The sequence below is a fragment of the Pseudophryne corroboree genome, chromosome 4, assembly GCF_028390025.1.
Source record: "Pseudophryne corroboree isolate aPseCor3 chromosome 4, aPseCor3.hap2, whole genome shotgun sequence".
In the NCBI taxonomy this organism is placed as follows: Eukaryota; Metazoa; Chordata; class Amphibia; order Anura; family Myobatrachidae; genus Pseudophryne; species Pseudophryne corroboree.
In genome coordinates this window covers 354,361,048-354,386,595 of record NC_086447.1, presented here as the reverse complement: position 1 = coordinate 354,386,595, position 25,548 = coordinate 354,361,048, and the positions used below count along the sequence as shown (strand labels likewise).

General features: G+C 44.7%; 1 protein-coding gene across 1 annotated transcript in view; it reads right to left on the bottom strand.

The window, feature by feature from the left end:
* Positions 1-9,397: 9,397 nt before the first annotated feature.
* Positions 9,398-25,548, bottom strand: part of LOC134910908 (probable cation-transporting ATPase 13A4) — a 177,476-nt gene continuing 161,325 nt past the window's right edge. Inside the window, exons 28-30 of the mRNA XM_063919294.1 lie at positions 17,894-17,982; positions 15,877-15,957; positions 9,398-9,741 (exon numbers count right to left, since the gene is read on the bottom strand). Of these exons, the coding sequence (XP_063775364.1) occupies positions 9,481-9,741; positions 15,877-15,957; positions 17,894-17,982 (431 nt within the window). The 3' untranslated portion in view covers positions 9,398-9,480. The remainder of the gene's footprint in view (positions 9,742-15,876; positions 15,958-17,893; positions 17,983-25,548) is intronic.

Genomic DNA, 25,548 nt, shown 5'->3' with positions numbered 1-25,548 from the left:
GAGCTATCGGACGATAATTTTGGACTGATGTGGGAGGTTTGCCCGGCTTAGGGATAGTAACTATTTGCGCTTCAAGCATCTCCCTTGGGAACCTCCCAACATCCGAGGCCTCGTTAAAAACGGTCAACAGCACCGGAGCTAAATCTGCTTTATAAGTTTTATAGAAATTGGACGCAAATCCATCGGGGCCCAGTGCTTTATCTCGCGGGAGACCATCAATAGCTGCCTCTAGTTCCAAAATAGACCAAGGGGAGCTGAGGGATAGGCAGGCCTCGGAGTCCAGCGCAGGAAGGGACAAGTTATTTAAAAAAAAAACGGATTTCAGCCTCCATGGGTTGGGGAGTAACAGGATCTGAATGCAAATTGTAAAGTTGAGAGTAATACTGTGCAAAGGTGTTTGCTATATCGTATGGGTCAGAGACTCTAGAGCCCGTAGAAGAATAGATATAATGAAGTCTGGCTTTAGCGCGTCTACCTCACAGTTTCTGGGCCAAAAGGCGACCTGCCTTATTCCCAAATACATAGAATCTCTGGCTCAGACGAGCAATATTGCATTGTACTTCCCGAAGAGAAAAAGTATTCACCCTTTCCCTTGCGGCAAGCAAAAGCTTAAAGGTAGTTCTATTTTGCGAATCTGCCTTATGCGTTATTTCTAGTTTTGCAACTTCACTTTCAGCTAATAGACGTTCGGAATTTTGAGAACGTTTAAGCCTCGCTGCTGGCTGAATGGCTGACCCCCATAATACACCTTTAAAATAGCACCAGTAATTAAAGACCGAAGTATCTTTGGGCTTGTTAGTCTCTAGGAACAACTTTAAAGTTTGTTGTATGGCTAGAGAAGCCTCTTGATGACATAGTAGGAAATTCCCTAGCCTCCAAGGGCCTGGAGAGACTCTACGGGCCTTCAGTTCCCAAACTACTTTTAGCGGAGAGTGGTCTGACCAGGTCATCGGCAATATGTCAATTTTCTTAATAGCCGATAGCGACCGTTTATCGGTCAAGACAAGGTCAATTCTAGAATACGAGGAGTGGATATGTGAATATCAGGAATAATCTCTAACTGTGGGATGTTTAGTCTGCCAAGCATCATAGAGATCATACTCTCCGAGTAGCTGGCGAAATCCAGGGGTTTTATCAAAGGAAATCCTAAATCGAGCCAAGGGACTTCTAGTGGGATGAGATCTGTCCATAAAGGGGTCAACAACTACAGTAAGTTGAAGTCCCCCAGTATCATTATGGCACCTTTAGCATGTTTCTGTATCAAGGAGCATAAGTTCCTGCAAAATGAAAGTTGACCAGAGTTAGGTGCATAACATGATACCAAAGTAACGATACTATCATCAAGATGTCCAATTAACATTAAATAACGACCTTCTGGGTCTACGATTTGGGATTCTAAATTGAAAGAGCAGTTAAGGGAAATAAGTATAGCAACACCGGCTTTTTTTGTGGGACCATTAGCCATATAACAGGTGGGAAAGTGATTATCATAAAATCTAGGAGGGTCTAATTTCCTAAAATGAGTTTCCTGTATAACCACTACATTCGCCTTCAGTTTATAAAAGGAGGACAGGGCCAATCTACGCTTCTGTGGGGAATTCAATCCCTTAACATTCAATGATACCAGATTAACCATAACAATACAAAGGGAAAGAGGACCTTCCGCTTAGACCAACAAGTGTAATTAGAATAAATACTGCTCCCTGAACACACACAGAAAAGGAAAAAAGAATACAGGGGAAACAAGACACAAAGGGGGAACACACGGAAAAAAAAGGAAAGGAAGGGAAAAAAGACAAAAAGAAAAAGACAATGCCTCACACGACAAAATAGAGAGGTTAGTGGCCAACTTCCCCGCAATCAAATAACCAAAAACTGTTAACATTTGCACATGGCACAGCAGGTAAAGAAATCCAAAACAGCAGCAGTATGCGAGGTAGAAATAGATCACAGAATCCTTGATCCAACAGAGATTATCACTTTAAATGTAAAAGGAAGGCAAATATGAAATACACAATGTAGATCAGGAATTTTGAGCCGACTGCAACCGGCATGCAAAAAAATAATTACCGCAACATAGTATCTCAATAAACATTAAATAGCTAGGTAAATGATTATAATATACTCTTAGCTTAGTAAAACTTTATGAAAACCAGCACTAGCTGAAGAGAAGGCCGTCCTAGGCAATGAGGATACATCAAGAGCTAGGCTCTACTTCCCAACCGTCGACCATCCCTGCTGAAGTCGGCAATCAGGAGAGCCAGCCTTCTGATCTCCAGATAGGTTTCATTTGTGAAGAAGTCTTATGCCGTCCTCCACAGTAGACACGGCAATAGTAGAGCCCTCTCGAGAAATCAGTTCACGCGTGGGGAAGCCCCACCTATAAACAATACCAGCTTTGCGAAGAGCTGTGGTAATGGGCTGAAAAGAATGTCTCTTGGTGAGGGTGTACTGTGATAGGTCTCCAGAAAGTTGAAGCGGGCCCAAAGCTTCTACCGTGTCAGAGGAAGGTCTAGCCACTTTAAGAAAGGATTCTTTAATATGAAATAAAATGTACTCTTATTAAGACATCTCTCGACGCCCCTTCAGGAGCGTTTGCGGGCTTTCGGAACTCTATGAATACAGTCCAATAGCAGATCCAATGAGGTAGCGGAAGGCAGCAGCTTTTTTAAATATCTCAATAGTATAGTCATGTAGTCTGCTGTTAGAGACGGACTCAGAAACTCCTCTAAGTTTGAGATTATTTCTGCACGAGCGGTCTTCTAAATCTGCTACTTTATCACGCAGAGCTGCCACTTCTCTCTCTAGGGTATCATGAGAGTCAATAAGGGTATTATGGGAGCCCACCACTTCACCTATCTTAGTTTCCTGATGTCCAGTCCTCTCGCCCAGATCATCAATAGAGCTTTGGCATGACTGCAACATAATACGAAACTCAGAAGCCACTTCATCTTTAAACTGGTGTAACAAAAGCTTCATGGTGCCCACCATTAAGGCTTCACTGTCCTCCAAATGTGGGGAGGGGAGGTTATGGGATGAAGATAAGGCCGTCATGGGGAGCGAAAGTTGGAGGCGAGGGGCCAGATTCGGTGGCAGAAACCCCAGTCCCTTGAGTCGTATTACGATAAGGAGAAGGCTTTAAAAAAGCGACTTGAGAAATCGATTTGGAGGCTTTATGCTTCTTCGAAGTCATAATGTATCACCGTCAAGAAAAAAAAATAACACTAGTAGAAATGGAGAATTCCGTGAGAGCCTCAGAACGGTAGATATCCTCTATGCCACGTAAGCAAATGCATCGGTTAAGATGATTGTGGGGGGTTACGGAGAAGAGTCATTTTTAATGGGGACTACATCCTGTCGGAGAAACAGCGTAGATGACTGCGATAATTGAATGGCATCCACGTCTCCACATAGAGGGCTTAGTAGGAATGTTGAAGAAACAGCAGTGGGATCAGGGGATTCAGACCGCAAAGCAAGTCAGGGAGAGGGTCTCAATGGGGAATAGACGCTGGAAGAGCCAGACACTGACACGCAGCTCAATTTCTTACACCTTCTGATCAGCGTCTGTGTCACTTATGGAATTCCTTTTTCTGCTCCCCAAGAAGAGCAAGGGTGAGGAGGGTGTCGGTGTGCTTCCTGCACTGCGGTGCCTGTATGAAGTAAATTGGCGCCCCTTACTGGGTGACCTCGCCGGAGGTGTGCGCCTGTCGGGCCGTGGATATAAATAGAGGCTGCGGTCTCCGGAACCTGGGAAGGCCACAACCCACAGAGGTTTTAAAAGGGTCACCTGGGTCCGTGACCCTATCCCTTGTATTGCCCAAAGGTCTCCGGGGGACCTAAACGCCTGAACAGGCCAGTGGGAAGGGTGGGAGAGGCGGGAGAGAGGTGATCACAGCTGTGAATCACCCCTTTGCGGATCCAAGATGGCGGGCGGGTCCTCCCGTGAGACAGGTGTCCAGATCCCCTGCCACAAAAAGATGACTAGCCAGTCGGGTGAGGAAGCCAGGAATCAGGGGAGAACAGCGGGAGGTAGTGCGGACCTAGGTTGGAGAGCGTCAGCATCCTCACAGCGACGGCGGAGACACAGGTGCATCCAGGAGGGATCCCCAGCTGAGCTCGAGGCTGCGACCGGAGCAAGCACCTCCGGATCGCGCAGGGCCGAACAGGTGAGAGACGGGTCTGCTGCTTGAGGGCGCAGGGTGGGCTCCTCTATGAAGGGAGAAGGGCCGCCGTCCAGTCCAGCCGCGATGTACTTCCGCCCGGGCTCCACAAGTAATCGAGGCCCCAGCTTCATGCAAGTGGGAGGCCGCAACCCGCACAAGCTGAAAAATAGCTCGTCGGCTCCGCAACCGCACCACTCAGTATTGGTAGGGCCCAATAGGAGGAGATGGGTCTTTAAAGCCACCCGATAGCGGTCCAAATAGACAATTTTAGAAACCCAAGGCAGGAGCTCCAAGCCAGCACGTCTGCCCGGGTCAGCATCCAAGCCACCGAATCCTCTGCTTATTTTGTAAATATAGTACTGTCATATTTCACTAAAGGTCCATACACACTTGCCGAGGAAATGAGCGACATTGCTAATTTTCCCCCTTCCTGAGCGACTTCGCTCATTTTCTCGGCCAGAGTGTATGCCACCAGCGACGATCGATGCGCGGCCTCTGTAGGTCGGCAACAATTGCCGCTGTCGGCAGTGCATGCAGCTCAATCTGGACTGTCATCCAGGAACACGGCCGGTGGCTGCGTGACATAACTGAGTGATATGAGCGGTCATATCGCTCAGTGTTTACGGGCGGCCGGCAACTGCCTGGCCGGGAGGGGAAACACTAGATGACGTCGCTTACAGAGCGATGTCGTCTAGTGTGTATGGACCATTACTGTCTGTAATATTGGTTGCAAGGGGATGATACATTGTTTGCATAAGTGTAAATTCCCTTCGAATAAATATTTATATCTACTTGTACAGTATGTGACATAAATGTTACTGTAAACACTTATCTTTGCAAGTATTGTAATTGGTGAAGCTGTACATGTGTAATTGATTACCTTGTTTACCTATGATATAATCTTTCATTGAATAAAGAAATGATTCTTAAGAAAAGTGTATTATTCATGTCCGGTATCATCCTCCTTACCTCTCTGATGGAAGTAGACAAAGGAAACAAAGGCAGTGCAGAATGATCTGTCCTTGGTGGTCATTCCGAGTTGTTCGCTCGCTAGCAGCTTTTAGCAGCCGTGCAAACGCTAAGCCGCCGCCCCTCTGGGAGTGTACTTTAGCTTAGCAGAAGTGCAAACGAAAGGATCGCAGCGCGGTTACAAAAAAAGATTGTGCAGTTTCTGAGCAGCTCCAGACCTACTCAGCGCTTGCGATCACTTCAGACTATTTAGTTCCTGTTTTGACGTCACAAACACGCCCTGCGTTCGGCCAGCCATGCCTGCGTTTCCCCAGGCACGCCTGCTTTTGTATCTGACATGCCTGCGTTTTTTCCACACACTCCCAGAAAACGGTCAGTTACCTCCCAGAAACACCCATTTCCTGTCAATCACTCTGCGGCCACAGCAGTGCGATTGAAAAGCTTCGCTAGACCTTGTGTGAAACTACGTCACGCGTGCGCATTGCGCCGCATATGCATGCGCAGAAGTGCTGCTTTTTTGCCTAAACGCTGCGCTGTGAACGAAAACAGCTAGCGACAACTCGGAATGACCCCCCTTACAAGGTGAGATACAAGAACACCATAACTCAAGTTAACAGTGCTCTACATCACCAAGGGGGTATCACACTGTTACACCATCCATATTCATCCCACACTGGGTTTATTTATCTTGACGATATACCACCTGGCTTCTTTTAGTTACTAATATACAGTTAGAGTGTTTACAGACTACAAGAAATTGGTGGATGATCTTTTGTGACAATTTTCCCCTCCCTTGTGATTAGAGATGTGCAACGGGCACTTTTTGGGTTTTGTGTTCTAGTTTTGGATCTGGATCCCTGCTCGTATTTTGGATCTGGATTGGTTTTGCCAAAACCACCCTTTCGGCTTTTGGTTTTGCTTTTGGATCTGGATGATTTTTTAAAAAAAACATAAAAACAGCTAAAATCACAGAAATTGGGGGTAATTTTGATTTTACGGTATTATTAACCTCAGTAACATTAATTTCCCCTCCTTTCCAGTCTATTCTGAACACCTCACACTCCAGAATATTGTTTTTAGGCCAAAAGGTTGCACCAAGGTCGCTGGATGACTAAGCTAAGCCACCCAAGTGGGCATCACAAACACCTAGCCCATCTAGGAATGGTGCTGCAGTGTCAGACAGGATGGCACTTTTAAATACTAGGCCCCAAAAAGCACATAATGCAAAGAAGAAAAAGATGTGCAATGAGGTAGCTGGATGACTAAGCTAAGTGACCCAAGTGGGCGGCACAAACACCTGGCCCATGTAGGAGTGGAACTGCAGTGTCAGGCAGGATGGTAGTTTTAAAAACTAGACCCCAAAGAGCACATAAAGCAAAGAAGAAAAAGATGTGCAAGATGGAATTGTCTTTGGGCCCTCCCACCCTTATGTTGTATAAACAGGACATGCACACTTTAACAAACCAATCATTTCAGCGTCAGGGTCTGCCACGCGACTGTGGCTGAAATGATTGGTTTGTTTGGGTCCCCACCAAAAAAGAAGCAATTAATCTCTCCTTGCACAAACTGACTCTACAGTGGCAAGATGTCATCCTCATCCTCAGATCCCCCCCCTCCCCCTTCAGTGTTTACATCCTCATCCTCACAGAGAAAATAATATTAAAACAAAACCACATAATTTAGGTGTCAGTGGACTGCTTACGCTATTATGAAAAACTAAACTAAAGGACTGCGTTTCTCACTAACCTGATAAGTAAGCTGCTATGGGAGTAAGAAGGGAATCCACGTTTCCCAATAACAATTCAATAAACAAAAGAAAAATAACCTCCAAGCGCTAAAGAATCAGGTGTTACACTTGCACTATAAATGTATTAAGAGCTTAAACATAAAATTCATTGATTCCATATATAAGTCTAAATGTAAGGCATATAAAACAGTGATTCCTAATACCGGTATACTACATATAGACAAAACAACATATAACATAGGGTAGGTGAAACGCCTCAGCGAATTATTCACCTATAAGGTATATGGCAATAGATTTTTCAATGCCAAATAATTGTATCCAAATAAGTATAGGATGTAATATGTCCAAAATCTTGAATGTCCTTTAAGAACTTTGTATCGGATAAAACTTATTAAAAGTCCATAAATTGCTCCAAAGTCACAAATGAACAACAGTTGGGAATCACCACAACTTACTTTAAACCTGTGCACAAGAGAGAGAAAAAAGCATCAGGTGTCCGAAGACAGACGTGTTGTGGTGCTCTACAATCAACTAGTTTTGCCTATCTAAGCAAGCAAAACTAGCCTCATCGTCATCTGCCTCCGCAGCACCAGCTACACCCATATCCTCCTCATCCTGGTGTACTTCTACAATAACATCTTCAATCTCCATATCAGCAACTGGACTGGCGGTGCTCCACCAAGCACTTGCAGGGGGCGTGCAACTGGTGGTAGGAGCCTCCTCTTCCCATACAGTGTTGTGAAGGTCAGGCCTACACATCACAACTGCAGACAGTGCCAGCACCTCTGAATTTTCACAACAACCCTGTAGTTTTACAGCATACAAGACAGGGCCAGTGTTCATTGATTTTCACTGCACCCTAGAATAATTACTGCATACAAGACAGGTCCAGTGTACATTGATTTCCACTGCACCCTAGAATAATTACTGCATACAAGACAGGTCCATTGTACATTGATTTTCACTGCACCCTAGATTGATTACAGCATACAAGACAGGGCCAGTGTACATTGATTTTCACTGCACCCTAGATTGATTACAGCATACAAGACAGGGCCAGTGTACATTGATTTTCACTGCACCCTAGAATAATTACAGCATGTAAAACAGGGCCAGCATACATTGGTTTTCACTGCAACCTAGAATAATTACAGCATACAAAACAGGGCCAGTGTACATTGATTTTCAGTGCACCCCTGAATTTTTATAGCATACAGGGCCAGTGTAATGTTATTTGAACAGCAACACACCTATATTTTACAGCATACAGCAGTGTGCTTTTCATTTTTAACAACTGCATCCCTAAATTTTTTATAGCATACAGGACCAGTGTAATGTTATTTGAATTGCAACACCCATATATTTTACTGCATACAGCAGTGTGCTTTTAATTTTTAATAACTGCACCCCTAAATTTTTACAACATACAGGGCCAGTGTAATGTTTTTGAACAGCAACACCCCTATATTTTACAGCATACATCTGTGTGCTTTTAATTCTTAACAACTGCACCCTTGAATTTTAATAGCATACAGGGCCAGAAGTACCCCAATGTTTTACAGCATACAGTGTGCTTTTAATTTTTAACAACTGCACCTCTGAAGTTTTACAACATACAGGGCCAGCAGCACCCCTATATTTTAAAGCATACAGTAGCAATGTGCTTTTCATTTTTAACAACTGCACCCCTGAATTTTTACATCATACAGGGCCAGCAGCACCCCTATATTTTCCAGCATACAGGAGGACAGTGACCCTGCACAACACAGTGACAGCCAGGACAGCAACACCCATGTACAGCTGCAGTACATGAAACACCGGTGACAGCCAGTGACAGCACCCCTAACACAGCACAGGTACACCACAGTGACTGCAGCAGCACTGCTACAGAGCACACACTAATCCCACCCGCCGCCAGAGAGAGACAGAGGTCTATCTTCCTCACTCCCCAAGATCCAAAACTCTCGAGATTCTGACAGCAGGATGATGATGTTTTGCCTCATTCTGGTTTCTGTGTCCGGCGGGAAGTCCTGAATGGGATGTCTGGGAAGGAAGGGGAGGGGGGGCGGCGGATCTCAGGGAACCGAACCCGCTCATCTCTACTTGTAATGGACATTTAAAAGCACCTATCTTTGTACCCTTACTATATGTATGTTTATTGAAGGGTGTAATGACACTGTTGGTAAACAATGGCTTCTTTTATAGTATAACCTTGGTTATAGATTATCTACCTGTTAGAAGCCAATTTTCTTTGGTACTAAGAAGAAAAATAACTTCTCAGCTCCCAGCAATTCATGCCTCATGATTTTTCTGTGGGAGTGAGTGTGTGTGTGTGTGTGTGTGTGTGTGTGTTTCACTCTATGACTCTGTCAGTAGCCTAACATAAAATAATGACATTGGGCAAGGAAGGTTATGGCATATTAATATTAGAGTTGATAACAAGTCTATTGAATGGGACTCAAAGAGTCTTTCTGATATTATTACAATGAATAAAAGGATGCGATTATGTTGCTGAATAACAGGATTAATCACAATTGCATAAAGGTTGCTGCAAAATTCACATCAAATCCAACAGTTTTCTATTTGACAACTATTCTGCAATCACAATATGGTTACACACATCTGATCTGATGGATATTCTTTTACATTATGCGGAGGTGTACAGTAAGCTGGGTTACAGTACACAACAGCATCACAATCCTTTACAGTAACAGGATGCATTGCATAGTCTGTTCTGTTCTGAGGAGGCCAGTCTGGCTCTTGCTGTAATCCCCTTTGCAATTTTCTGTACTGACTTTTCGACTTGTAGTTAAATATTCTCTTGAACCAGAGCCAGAGTTTTCTATTTTCAATGAACCCTTCCTGTAATAAAAGATACAGGTATAATAGTAAATAAACTTTGCAGGATAATATATTTATCACTGCTCACGTTTAATGGTTTATTTACTAAGTGGCCATATGTAAATTCTGCCGCGTCCCAATGTGTTTAAATCTATAAATTAAAAAGGTAATTACCTTTTACATTTTGGGCTTAAACAAGCAGGTAAGCATCAGCTTTTACAAGCCACCGCTTAGTAAATAAACCCCTTACTCTACATTTCATATATGCTTATAAATGACTGAAAAAACTAGGCAATTTCTGCCAACACAAAAAAGTAATCCAGTCTTGGGGGTAAATTTACTAAAGCTTCTAAAACAGAGAATTGGTGATGTTACCCTTAGCAACCAATCAGATGCTGTCTATCTTTTCTCTATTGCCTTTTAGAAAATGATAGACAGCAACTGATTGGTTGCTATGGTCAACACCAATAATTCTCTGTTTTAGAAGCTTTAGTAAATTCACCCCTTAGAGAATTAAATCTGGAGGCATCTGTTTTGGTGTCTGTAAATTATTACACATTTCTTATTTCTTCAATTTTGTATATTAGTGCCTGGTCATTTATTGTGCCTTTTTAGTTAATATCACAGTATGTGATGCAAGTTTTCTCTTACGTCTTAGAGGGTACTGGGGTCCACATTAGTACCACGTGGTACAGATGGGTCCACTAGGAGCCTTGGGCACTTTAAGAAATTAATAGTGTGGACTGGTTCCTCCCTCTATGTCCCTCCTACCAGACTCAGCTTAGAAAATGTGCCTGGAGGAGCCGCTTACGCTTAGGGAAGCTCCTAAAGAGTTTTCTGCATTTATTTTCTGTTTGTTATTTTACAGGCAGTGCTGGGTGGCACCAGCATGCCTGCTTCGTGGGACTTAGTGGGGAGAATGGCCCAACTTCCTAAAGAATGAATAGTCCCGTTTCTCCGCTGACAGGACACTGAGCTCCTGAGGGAGTCATTCGCAAGCCTCACCACGGCGAGCGTACCCTCCCACAGCACGCCGCCACCCCTAACAGAGCCAGAAGATAGAAGAGTGGTGAGTAGGATACTGGAATCCCGGTTAGTGGGTCACCGGTGGTAATGGCGGCATAGGGATAGGAGCGCAGCGACGAGGCTGCGGCTCCAGACTTCAGTGACATGCTTCGGTGTGTCTCTGCGTAAGGGGCGAGCTGAAGTCAAATTTACTACCCACACTGGCGCTACCGCTTACAGGGGTTTTATCCCACTGGTAAGCAGCTAAAATTACCTCAGGCCAGTATAAAAAACCGGGAAGACCGCACGCCATTAAGGGGGCGGGGCTTCACTATGAGTGGATCCAGCAGCTCACCAGCACCATTTTCCCTCTGCAGATCTCACTGAACAGTCTCACAGGGACAGCGCAGCTCTTCCTTCAAGACTCCAGTTTACCTCAGCGGTACCAGGGGGTTATAGCAAAGGGGGTGTGGGGGGGGAGCAATACTGTATACTAAGCCCCTAAGGGACTTAGTTTGCGACCCAGCTAAAATCTTATAGTGGCCATAGGGGCACAGTGTGGCTGGCTCCATCATACTCTGTCTCTCCCTAGAGTGCTCTGTGTGGGTTACCTGTGTTTTAACCTCTACTCTACTATGTGCTTGTAATTGTACTTGTTACCATGTCAAAAGAGTGTGTGTCCTGCACTGCAGAGTGCTTATCATCCTCAGGGGGATCACTACAGTGTACCCAGAATAGTAGACCTTCTCAGGCTAGTGGGTCAGAACCGGTGTGGCTAGACTCACTAAAGGGAATGATATCACACAATTCTTATAAATTATCCCAAACTGAGAAAGAGATGCAATACTTAAGACAGTCTATGGATGACGTGATGAATAGAGATTCAGTGCCCATCCCAGCGTCTCAGACACCTGCCATTGGTCCACAAAAGCGTACGCTAGCACAAATCATGCATACTGATACCGATGATGACACTGATGCAGATAACGGTGATGTGGATTTAGGTGGGTGGGTGGGTGGGGTGGGGGGGTGAATGCAGTTCTATCACAGGGAATACAGGCCCTAATAGAGGCTATTAGGGAGGTCCTACACATTCCTGATACAGTGAAGGAGGACACAGAGGAATCTCATTTCAATGTAAAAAAGATATCCTCAGCTACCTTCCCTGCATCTAAAGAGTTAAATTCTCTATTTGAAGAAACTTGGCTCACTCCTGACAAGAAGTTTCAAATCCCTAAAAGGTTAATAGCATCTTTCCCTTTTCTGCAGGATGACAGGAAAAGGTGGGAAGTCCCACCAATTGTTGATGCCTCAATTTCTAGGTTGTCCCGTAAGATAATCTTACCATTACCAGGTGCAGCCTCCTTAAAGGTCACGGCTGACTACAAGATTGAGACCACTCTCAAATCTCTGTACATACAGGACTCAGCTAATTTTATGGTCAAGGCCCTAAAAGAGATAGGCTTACTTCACGCACGCTCCACGGCCATGGCCATCTCAGCACGTAGGGGCTTATGGCTACGTCAGTGGAATGCGGATGCAGATTCCAGGAAGGGTGTAGAAAGCCTACCTTTCACAGGTGAAGCCCTGTTTGGAGATGATCTGGATACGTGGATATCCAAAGCTACGGTGGGTAAGTCTACATACCTTCCTTCTGCAGCACCCCCAGCTAGGAAAACCTACACGGACTACAAAATTCAAGGGTAAATCCAAAGGTAATTCTACTACCTTCAAAGGTAATAGAAGTAAACCCAGAAAACCTGCAACTGCAGGTTCGCAGGAACAGACCTCCGGCAATGCTTCCTCAAAGCGTTCAGCATGACGGTGGACCGCACTTCCTGGAAGACAGGCAGGTGGGAGCCTGCTTAAGATATGGGCAACATCAGGCCTGGATCCCTGGGTCACAGATCTTGTCACCTAGGGTTACAGATTGGAGTTTCAGGAACTCCCACCTCACAGATTCTTCAAATCAGGCTTACCAGCTTCTGAAGAAGCAAGTATAACCTTACAGGCAGCAATACAAAAACTGGTACAGACTCAGGTCATTGTTCTAGTTCCACCTCATTTACAGAACAAAGATTACTATTCCAATCTGTTTGTGGTTCCGATCCGGATGGTTCGGTAAGACCCATTTTAAACCTCAAATCACTGAACTCGTATTTGCGGGTCTTCAAATTCAAGATGGAGTCTCTAAGAACGGTGATCTCAGGTCTAGAGGAAGGGGAATTCTTAGTGTCTCTGGATATCAAGGATGCTTACCTTCACATCCCAATCTGGCCGCCTCATCAGGTTTATCTAAGGTTTGCATTACAGGACTGTCACTACCAGTTCTAGGCCCTGCCTTTTGGCCTCTCAACGGCACCACGGGTGTTCACAAAGGTCATGGCGGAGATGATGTTCCTCCTCCACAGGCAGGGAGTGAACATAATTCCGTACCTGGACGACCTGCTGATAAAAGCATTATTCAGGGAGAAGTTGCTGGACAGCATTGCAATCTCGACTCGACTGCTCCAGGATCACAGGTGGATTCTGAACCTATCAAAATCTCACCTGGAACCAACAAGAAAACTTCTGTTTCTGAGAATGATACTGGACACGGAAGCAATGAGAGTTTTCCTTCCACTGGAAAAGGCATTGGTAATCCAGTTGACGGTACGGGAGGTTCTAAAACCACCCTGGATATCGGTGCATCTGTGCATTCGTCTTCTGGGGAAGATGGTGGCGGCTTACGAAGCGCTGCAGTACGGAAGGTTCCACGCAATGCCCTTCCAGCTGGGTCTGTTAGACAAATGGTCCAGATCGCATCTACACATGCACCGGAGGATACGTCTGTCACCAAGTCCCAGAATTTCTCCGCTGTGGTGGCTTCATACTTCCCACCTGACGGAAGGCCGAAGGTTCGGGATTCAAAATTGGATTCTTCTAACCACAGATGCAAGCCTCAGAGGTTGGGGAGCTGTCACCCGGGGGGAACAGTTCCAAGGACAAGTCAGGAAGCCACTCTTCCAATCAACATTCTGGAAGTAAGGGCAACGCCCTTCTGCAGGCTTCACATCTTCTTCAAGATCAAGCCATTCAGGTTCAGTCGGACAATGTGACGGCAGTAACCTACATAAACCGACAAGGCAGAAGGAAGAGCAGCAATGTCGGAGTTAACAAGACTTCTCCTGTGGACGGAAAGACACGCATTGGCATTGTCTGCAATCTTCATTCCGGGAGTGGACAACTGGGAAGCAGACTTCCTCAGCAGACACTATCTCCATCCACTAGAGTGGGCCCATCGGGTGCTTAACACGTCAGTGGGGAATTCCACAAATCGACATGATGGCCTCTCGTCTCAACAAGAAAATCAAGCGGTATTGTTCCAGGTCGAGAGACCCACAAGCAGTGGGTCTATCAGAGGATGCACGTGTTTCCACCACTTCCATTGATTCCAAAAATTCTCAAAAGAATAAAAAGGGAGAGGGTTCAGGCAATGCTCGTTGCCCCAGATTGGCCAAGAAGGGCTTGGCATGCAGGTCTACTGGAGATTCTCCTAGAAGATCCGTGGCCTCTACCTCTTTGAGAGGACCTTCTGCAACAAGGGTCGTTTGTCTATCAAGACTTACTGCGGCTTCGTTTGACGGCATGGAAGTTGAGCGTCAAATTATAGCCCGGAAAGGCATTCCGGACAAGGTTATTCCTACCTTGATCCAGGCTAGGAAGGGGGTAACGTGGAGACATTATTACCTGATATGGAGAAAATATTTTTCTTGGTGTGAACTCAGGAAATTTCCTGCAAAGGAATTTCACCTGGGACATTTTCTGCTTTTTCTGCAGTCAGGTGTGGATGCGGGCTCCATAAAAGTCCAGATTTCGGCCTTATCCATTTTCTTCCAGAAACAATTGGCTTCTCTACCTGAGGTTCAGACGTTCTTAAAAGGAGTTTTCCACATCCAACCGCCCTTGGGATCTCAACATGGTGTTGCAATTTCTGCAATCTGAATGGTTTGAACCTTTACAGGAGGTTGACTTAAAGTTTCTTATGTGGATGACCGTCACACTGTTGGCCTTAGCTTCAGCAAAACATGTCGGAATTGGGGATGTTGTCTCACAAGAGCCCCTACTTGATTTTTCATGAAGATAGGGCTGAACTCCGAATTTGTCAGCAATTTCTTCCAAAGGTGGTGTCTGCGTTTCATATCAACCAACCTATTGTGGTTCTGGTGGTTATCGACACCTACTCTATCTCAAAGCCCCTGGATGTTGTGAGGGCTTTGAAGATTTATGTGAAGCGGACAGCTTGTCACAGAAAATCTGACTCACTGTTTGTTCTCTATAATCCCAAGAAAATTGGGTGTAAAGCAGTCTATTGCTCGATGGATCAGGCTTACTATCCAGCAAGCGTATTCATCGGCAGGATTGCCCGTTCCTAAAGTACAGGTCCACTCTACTAGGTCGGTGGGTTCTTCCTGGGCGGCTGCCCGGGGTGTCATGGCTTTACAGCTCTGCCGAGCAGCTACTTGGTCAGGTTCGAACACGTTTGCTAAGTTCTACAGGTTCGATACTTTGGACTCCAAGGACCTTCAGTTTGGTCGATCAGTTCTGCAGGAACCTCAGCACTCTCCCACCCGGTTTGGGAGCTTTGGTACATCCCCATGATACTAATGTGAACCCCAGTATCCTCTAGGACATAAGAGAAAAAAGGATTTTAATTACCTACCGGTAAATCCTTTTCTCGTAGTCCGTAGAGGATACTGGGCGCCCACCCAGTGCTTCATGTTTCCTGCACTGTTACTTAAGTATTGTTATGGGTTCAGCTGTTTCTATTCCTGTTCATGTTTTGTTTGCATGGCTTTTCTCTTGTTTGGTGTGTGCTAGTTTGTATCTCACCACTATTCTGTTAAAGCCTTCTCTCGAGGTATGTCCGTCTCCTTGGGCACAGTTTGTAGACTGAGTCTGGTAGGAGGGACATAGAGGGAGGAGCCAGCCCACACTATTAATTTCTTAAAGTGCACAAGACTCCTAGTGGACCCGTTTATACCCCGTGGTACTAATGTGGACCCCAGTATCCTCTACGGACTACGAGAAAAGGTTTTACAGATGTTATAAAAATCCTATTTTTATTTGCTTGCTCTTAGCAAAATACACCACTGTAAGAAATATATTTACCTCTGCCACATAAGATGCAATGAACAGAACTAGCACCATAATGAAGATGTTCCCTCTCCAGTAATATGGGGTACACGCCAGCTACATGATTAAAACAAACAAAACAGTAAATACAGTAAGCATTTCTTTCATAAAATATGTTAGGGAATTATTTTTTTTAAAGAAATGGTTTAGGCAGTAGGGGAGGGAGGTTAGGGTTATGCACCCAGCAGGGGGGGTTAGGTTTAGGTAGCAGGGAAGGGTGGGTTAGGGTTAGGCACCTAGCAGGGAGGGTTAGGGTTATGCACCCACAAGGGTAAGGTTAGGGTAGGGAAAAGATGAGGGTTAGGTGGCTTGCTGGGGGCTGTTGGGATTATGATGGATGGGATGCTGCTGTCGGTATACTGACCACCAGCATCCCATCCATCAGGAGATCATACTGAACCCGACAATAGTGAAAATTGCAGTAGAGGCGCCACAAGGGTAGGGTGGGCCACACTTCTAGGGGATGACGCCAAAATGCCACCTCCTATGCAGTGACTGGAGCCGGGTGTTCCAGTGTGACATTATCCTGCAGCACTTCACTGAGAAGGAGCCAGCAGTGCAGCCAGAGTCTCCAGGGGCAGCTCAACATCTCTGGGGATGCCAGGCACACCACTGGAGTGAGAAAATCGGGGGCTTCCCATGAGACCATGCCCCCTGTAGTGATGTCAGTGGGGAACTTCTGTGAGGCCATACCACCTACTCAGGAAGCCACACACCCTACTCAGAAATGATCACAAGCTGTACTGTTTTCCATTTTCCAAGGAGGTGTTGCTGTTCAGGTTGAAATAAATTTAAAATTGAGGTTAACTATTATTTATTTATGAACAGTTCTCCCTTTATAGACTATACCAAATTAATGAACAGTACCCCTTTTATATAAAGTAATAATACTGTAAGTAGCGCCCCTTTATATAATTAACTGTGATCCCTGTTCATGAGCTGTCAGTGCATGCTGGCACTTGCAGTGCCACCTATGCTTGCACTATATTTGTTTTTTATTTGGAACCCATTGGCCAGAGTTACAGTACAAGGAGGAACCAGTTCTACTCATCATTGTGCTTTTCATCTCTAGTTGCAGGGGCCTGATCATTTCTTTGGGCCCCATCTAGAGGTCTATGGGGGTCATTCAGATCTGATCGCTGCTGTGCGTTTTCACCCAGCGAGTGATCAGATCCGAACTGCGCATGTGTATGTACTGCACAGTGCTAGTGCACCGCACGGCTGCAACAGGCATCGGTGCCCTGCGATGGGATTGTGTGAAGGATCAATTTGCACAGGCGTTTGCAAGGACATTGACAGGAAGAGGCCATTTGTGGGTGGCAACTGACTGTTTTCAGGGAGTGTCCGGAAAAATGCAGGCGTGCCCAAGCGTTTTCAGGGAGGGTGTCTGACGTCAAAACCGGTCCCGATCAGCCTGATGTGATCGCAGTGGAACAGACTGAACAAAATCAGATTGTGGAGCTCTGCTACACATGCGATCGCACACTTCCACAGCCAAAATACACTCCCCCTGTAGGCAGCGACTATCTAATCGTAGGACTTCAAAAATCGCTGCCTAGCGATCAGATCTGAATGACCCCCTATGCGCGCTACTAAATATTACTGGGCTTGTCTAAAATGTAACTTCATTTGTGTGAACCACCTTTATTTTCTTTAATAAAAAGTGACAATTGCCATGTGATTTACAAATCACCATTTAATATATGGGGGGGTTTGTATACCTCTTATATGTAAGAATTAGAAATACGGTTTCAGAACTGGCGCTTTAAAATAGTGCGGTTTTGAATTTAATTACTAATCGTACATAAAAACGTCAAAAACTTACAGGTTTGCAAAACCGCCTACTAGGATGTTTTTTAGTATTATTATAATTATTTTATTTATTTATTAAACTATTGCAAAATAAACTTCCTGTAAAGTAATTATGATGGTGAATACTGTATCTTATCAACAATGTTTTAATAAGGTGAGTATGTAAAGTAAAATACTATACCTCCAAAGCAGTGTACATAGCTTTAATATCAACAAAAAGGAGAAATACATGGATTGCTACTTGTACTACGATCAATAAGCAAAGCAGATCTGAAAGAATAAAAATGTATAATTATTTATGGAAATTCATGACTGGTGTGGATATTTCTATAATCAACTTTGAGCGGTATCCTCTTTTTCATCCACTTATTGCCAAATATCACAATATATTTCACTATGATGTTCTAGGAAATACCTTACCCATAGGAAAAGAGTACACAGCAGTTGTTCATAAAGGGCCACAGTCCTGTAATGTTTGCCTCTTTGCAAAAGGAGGGAGAAGAGCTAATGGAAGTAATTCAGAGTTGTTCGCAGCAGCAAATTTGTTAGCAGTTGGGCAAAACCATGTGCACTGCAGGGGGGGGGGGGGGGGGGCAGATGTAACATGTGCAGAGAGAGTTAGATTTGGGTGGAGTGTGTTCAAACTGTAATCTAAATTGCAGTGTAAAATAAAGCAGCCAGTATTTACCCTGCACAGAAACAAAATAACCGACCCAAATCTAACTCTCTCTGCACATGTTATATCTGCCCCACCTGCAGTGCACATGGGCCCTCATTCCGAGTTGTTCGCTCGTTATTTTTCTTTGCATCGGTGCGATTTTCCGCTAACTGCGCATGCGCAATGTTCGCACTGCGGCTGCGTCAAGTAAATTTGCTAAGAAGTGTGGTATTTTACTCACGGCATTACAAGGTTTTTCTTCGTTCTGGTGATCGGAGTGTGATTGACAGGAAGTGGGTGTTTCTGGGCGGAAACTGACCGTTTTATGGGTGTGTGTGAAAAAACGCTGCCGTTTCTGGAAAAAACGCGGGAGTGGCTGGAGAAACGGGGGAGTGTCTGGGCGAACGCTGGGTGTGTTTGTGACGTCAAACCAGGAACGACAAGCACTGAACTGATCGCAGTGGCAGAGTAAGTGTCGAGCTACTCAGAAACTGCAAAGAAATTTCTATTCGCAATTTTGAGAATCTTTCGTTCGCAATTCTGCTAAGCTAAGATTCACTCCCAGTAGGCGGCGGCTTATCGTGTGCAATGCTGCTAAAAGCAGCTTGCGAGCGAACAACTCGGAATGAGGGCCATGGTTTTTCCAAACTGCTAACAAATTTGCTGCTGCGATCAACTCTGAATTACCCCCAATGTGTGATTCCTATGCTTGTCTACATTTTAATGATTACTTTCAAGAGGGAGAGGTCCAGGTGTGGGGTCATGGTGATTCACATCATTACACTTTTTTTAGGACAGCTGGGGTAAATGCAGGATTTGTGGATGGGGTTTTCAAATGTTTGATTTTGGCGCGAATGTTGCCAGTCCATGAAGGATGCACAATTAGCATGTAACAAGCTATGAGAAGTGGGTGGGATACAGGAGGATTATTTATTTCCCCGGAGTGCAGGATAGCTATCCCAAAATTAGGAAATGAAGGGGCCCAGTGGCGTAGCTACCACAGGTGCAGGGGATGCGGCTGCTATGGGGCCCAGGCTGTCACAGGGGCCCGGGACCCGCCGCTGCCCCTACACGAAGTTAGTTATGCTGCTTTACTACAGAGCTCCAGATCCTCTACATGCCTGTGTGTGGTGCGCGGGGAGCAGGAGGAGCTGCTGCTGTACAGGCAGTCTTGGCGGCCGGTCGCTGAGCTCTACTGCTGTAGATCCCCCTTCCCAGAGCCGGGATGCGCCGCTCAGCTACTGTACATCAGGGTGTGTGTGGAGGTGTCTCTCGGCAGCCGTCCCATTAGGTAAAGCACAGTACAGTGTGTGTGTGTCAGTGTGCCCCTGGACCCTGTACAATGTGTGTGTGTGTGTGTGTGTGTGTGTGTCAGTGTGCCCCTGGACCCTGTACAGTGTGTGTGAGTGTGTGTGTGTGTGTGTGTGTGTGTCAGTGTGCCCCTGGACCCTGTACAATGTGTGTGTGTGTGTGTGTGTGTGTGTCTGTCAGTGAGCCCCTGGACCCTGCCTGTTCAATGTGTGTCAGTGTGCCCCTGGACCCTGTACAGTGTGTGTGTGTGTGTGTGTGTGTGTGTGTGTGTGTGTGTTAGTGTGCCCCAGGACCCTGTACAATGTGTGTGTGTGTGTGTGTGTGTGTGTGTGATGTGTCAGTGTGTCCCTGGACCCTTTACAATGTGTGTGTGTGTCAGTGTGTCCCTGGACCCTTTACAATGTGTGTGTGTGTCAGTGTGCCCCTGGACCCTGTACAGTGTGTGTGTGTCAGTGTGCCCCTGGACCCTGTACAATGTGTGTGTGTGTGTGTGTCAGTGTGCCCCTGGACCCTGTACAATGTGTGTGTGTGTGTGTGTGTGTGTGTGTGTGTCAGTGTGCCCCTGGACCACGTACAATGTGTGTGTCAGTGTGCCCCTGGACCCTGTACAATGTGTGTGTGTGTGTGTGTGTGTGTGTGTCAGTGTGCCCCTGGACCTTGTACAATGTGTGTGTGTGTGTCAGTGTGCCCCTGGTACAATGTGTAATGTGAATAGGTACTATTCTGTGGTCATGCCCCTATATATTCCACTAAGGGGTGCATTTTTTATAGAAAAGTATATATTCGCAAACCAGAATAATTTGGCTTGGGCAGCCCTGAGTAGAAGCTTATCATGGACGAGGAGGCTGAGCCTGCTCTTCAGCAAGCAGGATTCCCTTCTCTCCTCTGCTGCAATATATATATATATATATATATATATAATTTTTCAGCAGGTGCCGGCTCTCCCATTAGCTCCTAATAACGCACCGGGTGCCCGCATGTGGAAGTTTCTATAAATAGGCAGGTTTGTGCGGCACTCACGGCGACTTTCAATCAGCAGACTTTAGACAGCAAGAAGTTAGCAACGTTTCAATGCTTTAAGCATTTTCCTCAGGCTTACAAACAACAAAAGAGAGAACACTCACCTAAATAGCAGTAACACCTCCGTGCATGGCGCCATGAATCCGGAACCGGGATTGAGGCCCGCCCAGTGACGCTGACGTGGGTAAAACCAACGTCATCATTGTGCTCCCATCACCATAACAACACATCAACAAACATCGGTATCTGCACAAAATAAAATTCATCATCATAGAAACATGTGTCCTTAGAATACATGCACATATACATTTTATATGTAAGCAAATATCAATAACAAGAGGCCTAAAATAAATGAATACTTATAGAGTACATTAAGTAATTATACCACTAAAGTACCCATAATTACACAAGAATACAAAGAATCTATACCCTAAATTGACAAGAAGCAGTTCAATCCTAATTGCTCATTAAGGCCCCGCGGGGACACTGTGTCCAAACGCTGTATCCACTGAGTCTCTAATCTCAACAGTTTGAGCCCTCTATTGCCCCCTCTAAGCGACGGCTGGACCTGATCTATCATCCTGTATTTCAGGGATGCTAGGGGGTGCCGTGCAGTGGCAAAATGTCTAGCCACTGGTTGATCACTTTTACCAGTGGCTATGGCTGCTTTGATTGCAGACCTGTGGGCTGTCATACGTTCCTTGAAAGATCTCTCCGTTTTACCTATGTATGACAGCCCACAGGGGCAAATTAATTGGTAAACCACATACCTCGAGCTACACATAAGCCGATGTCTAATGTGATATGTCCTGCCAGTATGTGGGTGTTGGAACGTACTGCCAGAGATTAAATACTGGCAGGTAGTACAAGTGCATTTGTAACAGCCTTTCCTACCTCCAAAAAACGATAGCTGCTGTACTGGATTATAGACATCTGATTTAACCAGAATATCACGCAAATTTTTTGCGCTTTTATAACTGGGCATTAACCTAGTATGCTGCAACTGTAACTCTGGATCAGACTGGATCAGGTGCCAATGTTTTTAACAGACCCCCCAATGGAGCGGCTGGCTGAATTGAAATTATTCACCCATGGAATAACACTTTGTTGATTTTTTTCTTTTTGTGCATTTAACAACTTGCAACGGTCAAGTGCCTTAACCTTACTTTTGGCCTGATCTAATAAAGTTGGACTGTATCCTCGGTTTAAGAATTTCTGATACATTTCTTCTATCTGCTTGGCAGCTAATACTGGATCAGACGTAATCCTTTTCACTCGCAGAAACTGTGAGTAAGGTAACCCACGTTTGAGGGGCAAAGGATGACTACTTGTAAAGTGCAATAAGTAATTTCTATCGGTGGGCTTTGAATAGAGAGAAGTGATAATCTTATTATTAGCTGTAGATATTTGTACATCTAAGAATTGAATAGTGTTATGTTCGATGGAATAAGTAAGTTTAATTGGGTGCTCTTTGGCATTATGGTTATCAATCGTAGTCATTAATAATTCTTTGGGGCCTCGCCAAATGACCAGCAGGTCATCTATATACCTACCAAAAAATACAATATGCTGGGATATTTCTGTATCAACGAAAAACAACTCTTCTTCTACCCCAAACATGTAAATATTGTAGTACGATGGGGCCACACTGGACCCCATCGCACATCCCCGACATTGCAGGTAATATTTACCGTCATACAAGAAATAATTCTTCAATAACGTCATTTCAAGCAGTTTGAGACAAAAGGGGATATCTGGTCCCTCATAATCTGGTTGGGCATTCAAGAATAAATCAACTGCTGCTAAACCCCCCGCATGGGGGATGACTGTATATAAACTCTGCACATCAATTGTGCAGAGCAATGTATTGGTCGGCAGTACAGGTAAAGCCTCAAGACGTCTAAGCAAAGTACTGGTATCCAATAAATACCTAGGCATTCTCAATGTATGGCTGGAAAATGTCATCCAGAAAAATAGACACAGGCTGGAACAAAGATATAATAGGTCGGCCAGGGGGCTTGTTCAACCTTTTGTGTATTTTTGGTGTAGTGTAGAGTAGTGGTACTACAGGATGTAGAGGAATAAGGACGTCTTTCACATCTGATGGAATAAGTCCAGCAGAGATTGCAGTGTCTAAACACTCCGTAAGTTCTCTAGTGTATTGTCCCGTAGGGTCACTGGTCAGTCGGCGGTAGGTGTTGCCATCGCTGAGTTGACTTGATATCTCTTCCTTATAGTCCTCCAAATTTTGGATCACAAGGACAGCCCCCTTATCTGCAGGTCTAAAGATGAGATCTTTATTTGCTGCCAATTTGCTAAGTGCTTCTCTTTGACCTTTAGTAAGGTTGTCACAGACTAAGGGGGGATGATTGACCAGCGGATCACAGTCCTGCTCAACTAACCGCATAAATGTACGTATTAACGCATTAGAAGACTGTGGGTCAAATGTCGACTTTGGTAGCAATTTCTTTAATTTCTCTGGGACCTTAACCTTTGATTCCTCATTCTGTGTCTTGGTTATGGTTGTTGACTTTGTAAAATACTCCTTGAGTTTGAGGGTCCTGTGGAGCTTGTATTTTTCAACTTTCCATTGTAACGGTTGGGGTTTGGATAATGGCACAAAAGACAGACCCTTACTCAGGACCTGTTGCTCAATTTCATTGAGCTCATAATCTGAAAGATTAATTATCAGGCTGATTTGGCCTTCGGTGGTTTTGTGCCCCTGCCCCTTCCCCGTCCTTTGCCTCCTCCACTGTTTGCCACGTCTGGTGTGGGATCTCCATCTAGAACGTCTCGTTCCTTGGTTCTTGTAGTCACCCCTAAAGGGCCCCTGGCTTGAGATGACTGGGCATAAGAATCTGATTCACTGGCCGTAGAGGTATAATCATTGGATGAATCCTTTGGATGTCGTTTATCCTGGTGTCGGCGAAAGAAAGGTTTCCTATTCCCATTATTACGCTGGTTGTCATTCCAACGATACAAATTGTTGTTATCATAATCCTGATCCACTTTCATTTTCTTATCAGCTTTGAACTTGATTAAGTCTCTTTTGTACACTTGCAACTGGTTATTTAATTTCTCATACCAGTTATTAACTGTGTCTGCTTCCAACGCAACTTTATGGGCAGTTTCCAATGTCATAATTTTCTCTTTAAGTATATTCATTTCTTTGGTACTCTGCTGTATAATTAATAACATCAGATCCATGGAACAGCGATTCATAATACCCACCCATTTTCTGCAGAAGGTGGGGTTATGCCTACCTATTGTAGGTGAGTTCGTGATCCTCAGTCCCCGGGGGATTTTTTTAGATCTATAGTACTCACTTAGTGATAAGCAGTGGTACCTTAAAGCAACAGTCACTTTCATTGGAGTCCTGTGCACCGATCCATTGGTTAAAATGACAGCTGTTAATCCCAACGAGGAGGGTATAAGTGGGTACATGCCTCGAATAAGTCCCCTGGGAGTGATACATATGTACTCAGAATCAGAAGCGGAAGAAATTCTATACAAAGCAGCCCTGGAAGATCAAGCAGAGGCTTGCTCATTGGAAAGCATTTACCGCAATTTGCTTAAATACAAACGCAGAGAAACGGACTTTTATTACCACTGCTTATCACTAAGTGAGTACTATAGATCTAAAAAAATCCCCCGGGGACTGAGGATCCAAAATTTGGAGGACTATAAGGAAGAGATATCAAGTCAACTCAGCGATGGCAACACCTACCGCCGACTGACCAGTGACCCTACGGGACAATACACTAGAGAACTTACGGAGTGTTTAGACACTGCAATCTCTGCTGGACTTATTCCATCAGATGTGAAAGACGCCCTTATTCCTCTACATCCTGTAGTACCACTACTCTACACTACACCAAAAATACACAAAAGGTTGAACAAGCCCCCTGGCCGACCTATTATATCAGCCAGGGGGTCTTTGTTCCAGCCTGTGTCTATTTTTCTGGATTACATTTTCCAGCCATACATTCAGAGAATGCCTAGGTATTTATTGGATACCAGTACTTTGCTTAGACGTCTTGAGGCTTTACCTGTACTGCCGACCGATACATTACTCTGCACAATTGATGTGCACAGTTTATATACGGTCATCCCCCATGCGGGGGGTTTAGCAGCAGTTGATTTATTCTTGAATGCCCAACCAGATTATGAGGGACCAGATATCCCCTTTTGTCTCAAACTGCTTGAAATTACGTTATTGAAGAATTATTTCTTGTATGACGGTAAATATTACCTGCAATGTTGGGGATGTGCGATGGGGTCCAGTGTGGCCCCATCGTACTCCAATATTTACATGTTTGGGGTAGAAGAAGAGTTGTTTTTCATTGATACAGAAATATCCCAGTATATTTTATTTTTTGCAAAAAAATGGAATTTTAACCGAGGTTAAAATCAGGCACAAATGGGCTGGTGTTCTAATTATAGCAGCTGCTATAAAACAGGACTAGTCAATCCTGTGAGTACTGGAAACAATAAACAAAAAACAAAGTAGCAGCGCTGTACATTAATTAGTATATTAATCAACATGTAAATCCCATGATCGTGGTGGAGATTAAGACACGTGGAGTTGAATGGATTAAAGGTGAAAAAAACAATTATTTAATAAAAATACATACAATGTATCAGTAAAAGAGAAAATAATTAAAAATAGAAAACAGAATCACCATGGAGCTGCCTCAATCATGCTATCCGTTCCTTAATTTTTGTGGACTATGGGTAATCAAAGAAGTAAAAACTGGGCTGATGGCACAGTCCTGATGGCAATAATACCACAGTAGTTACCGCTGGAGGAGGGGGTTCTCTGGGTAGCGTCCCTTTAAACGGGTAGA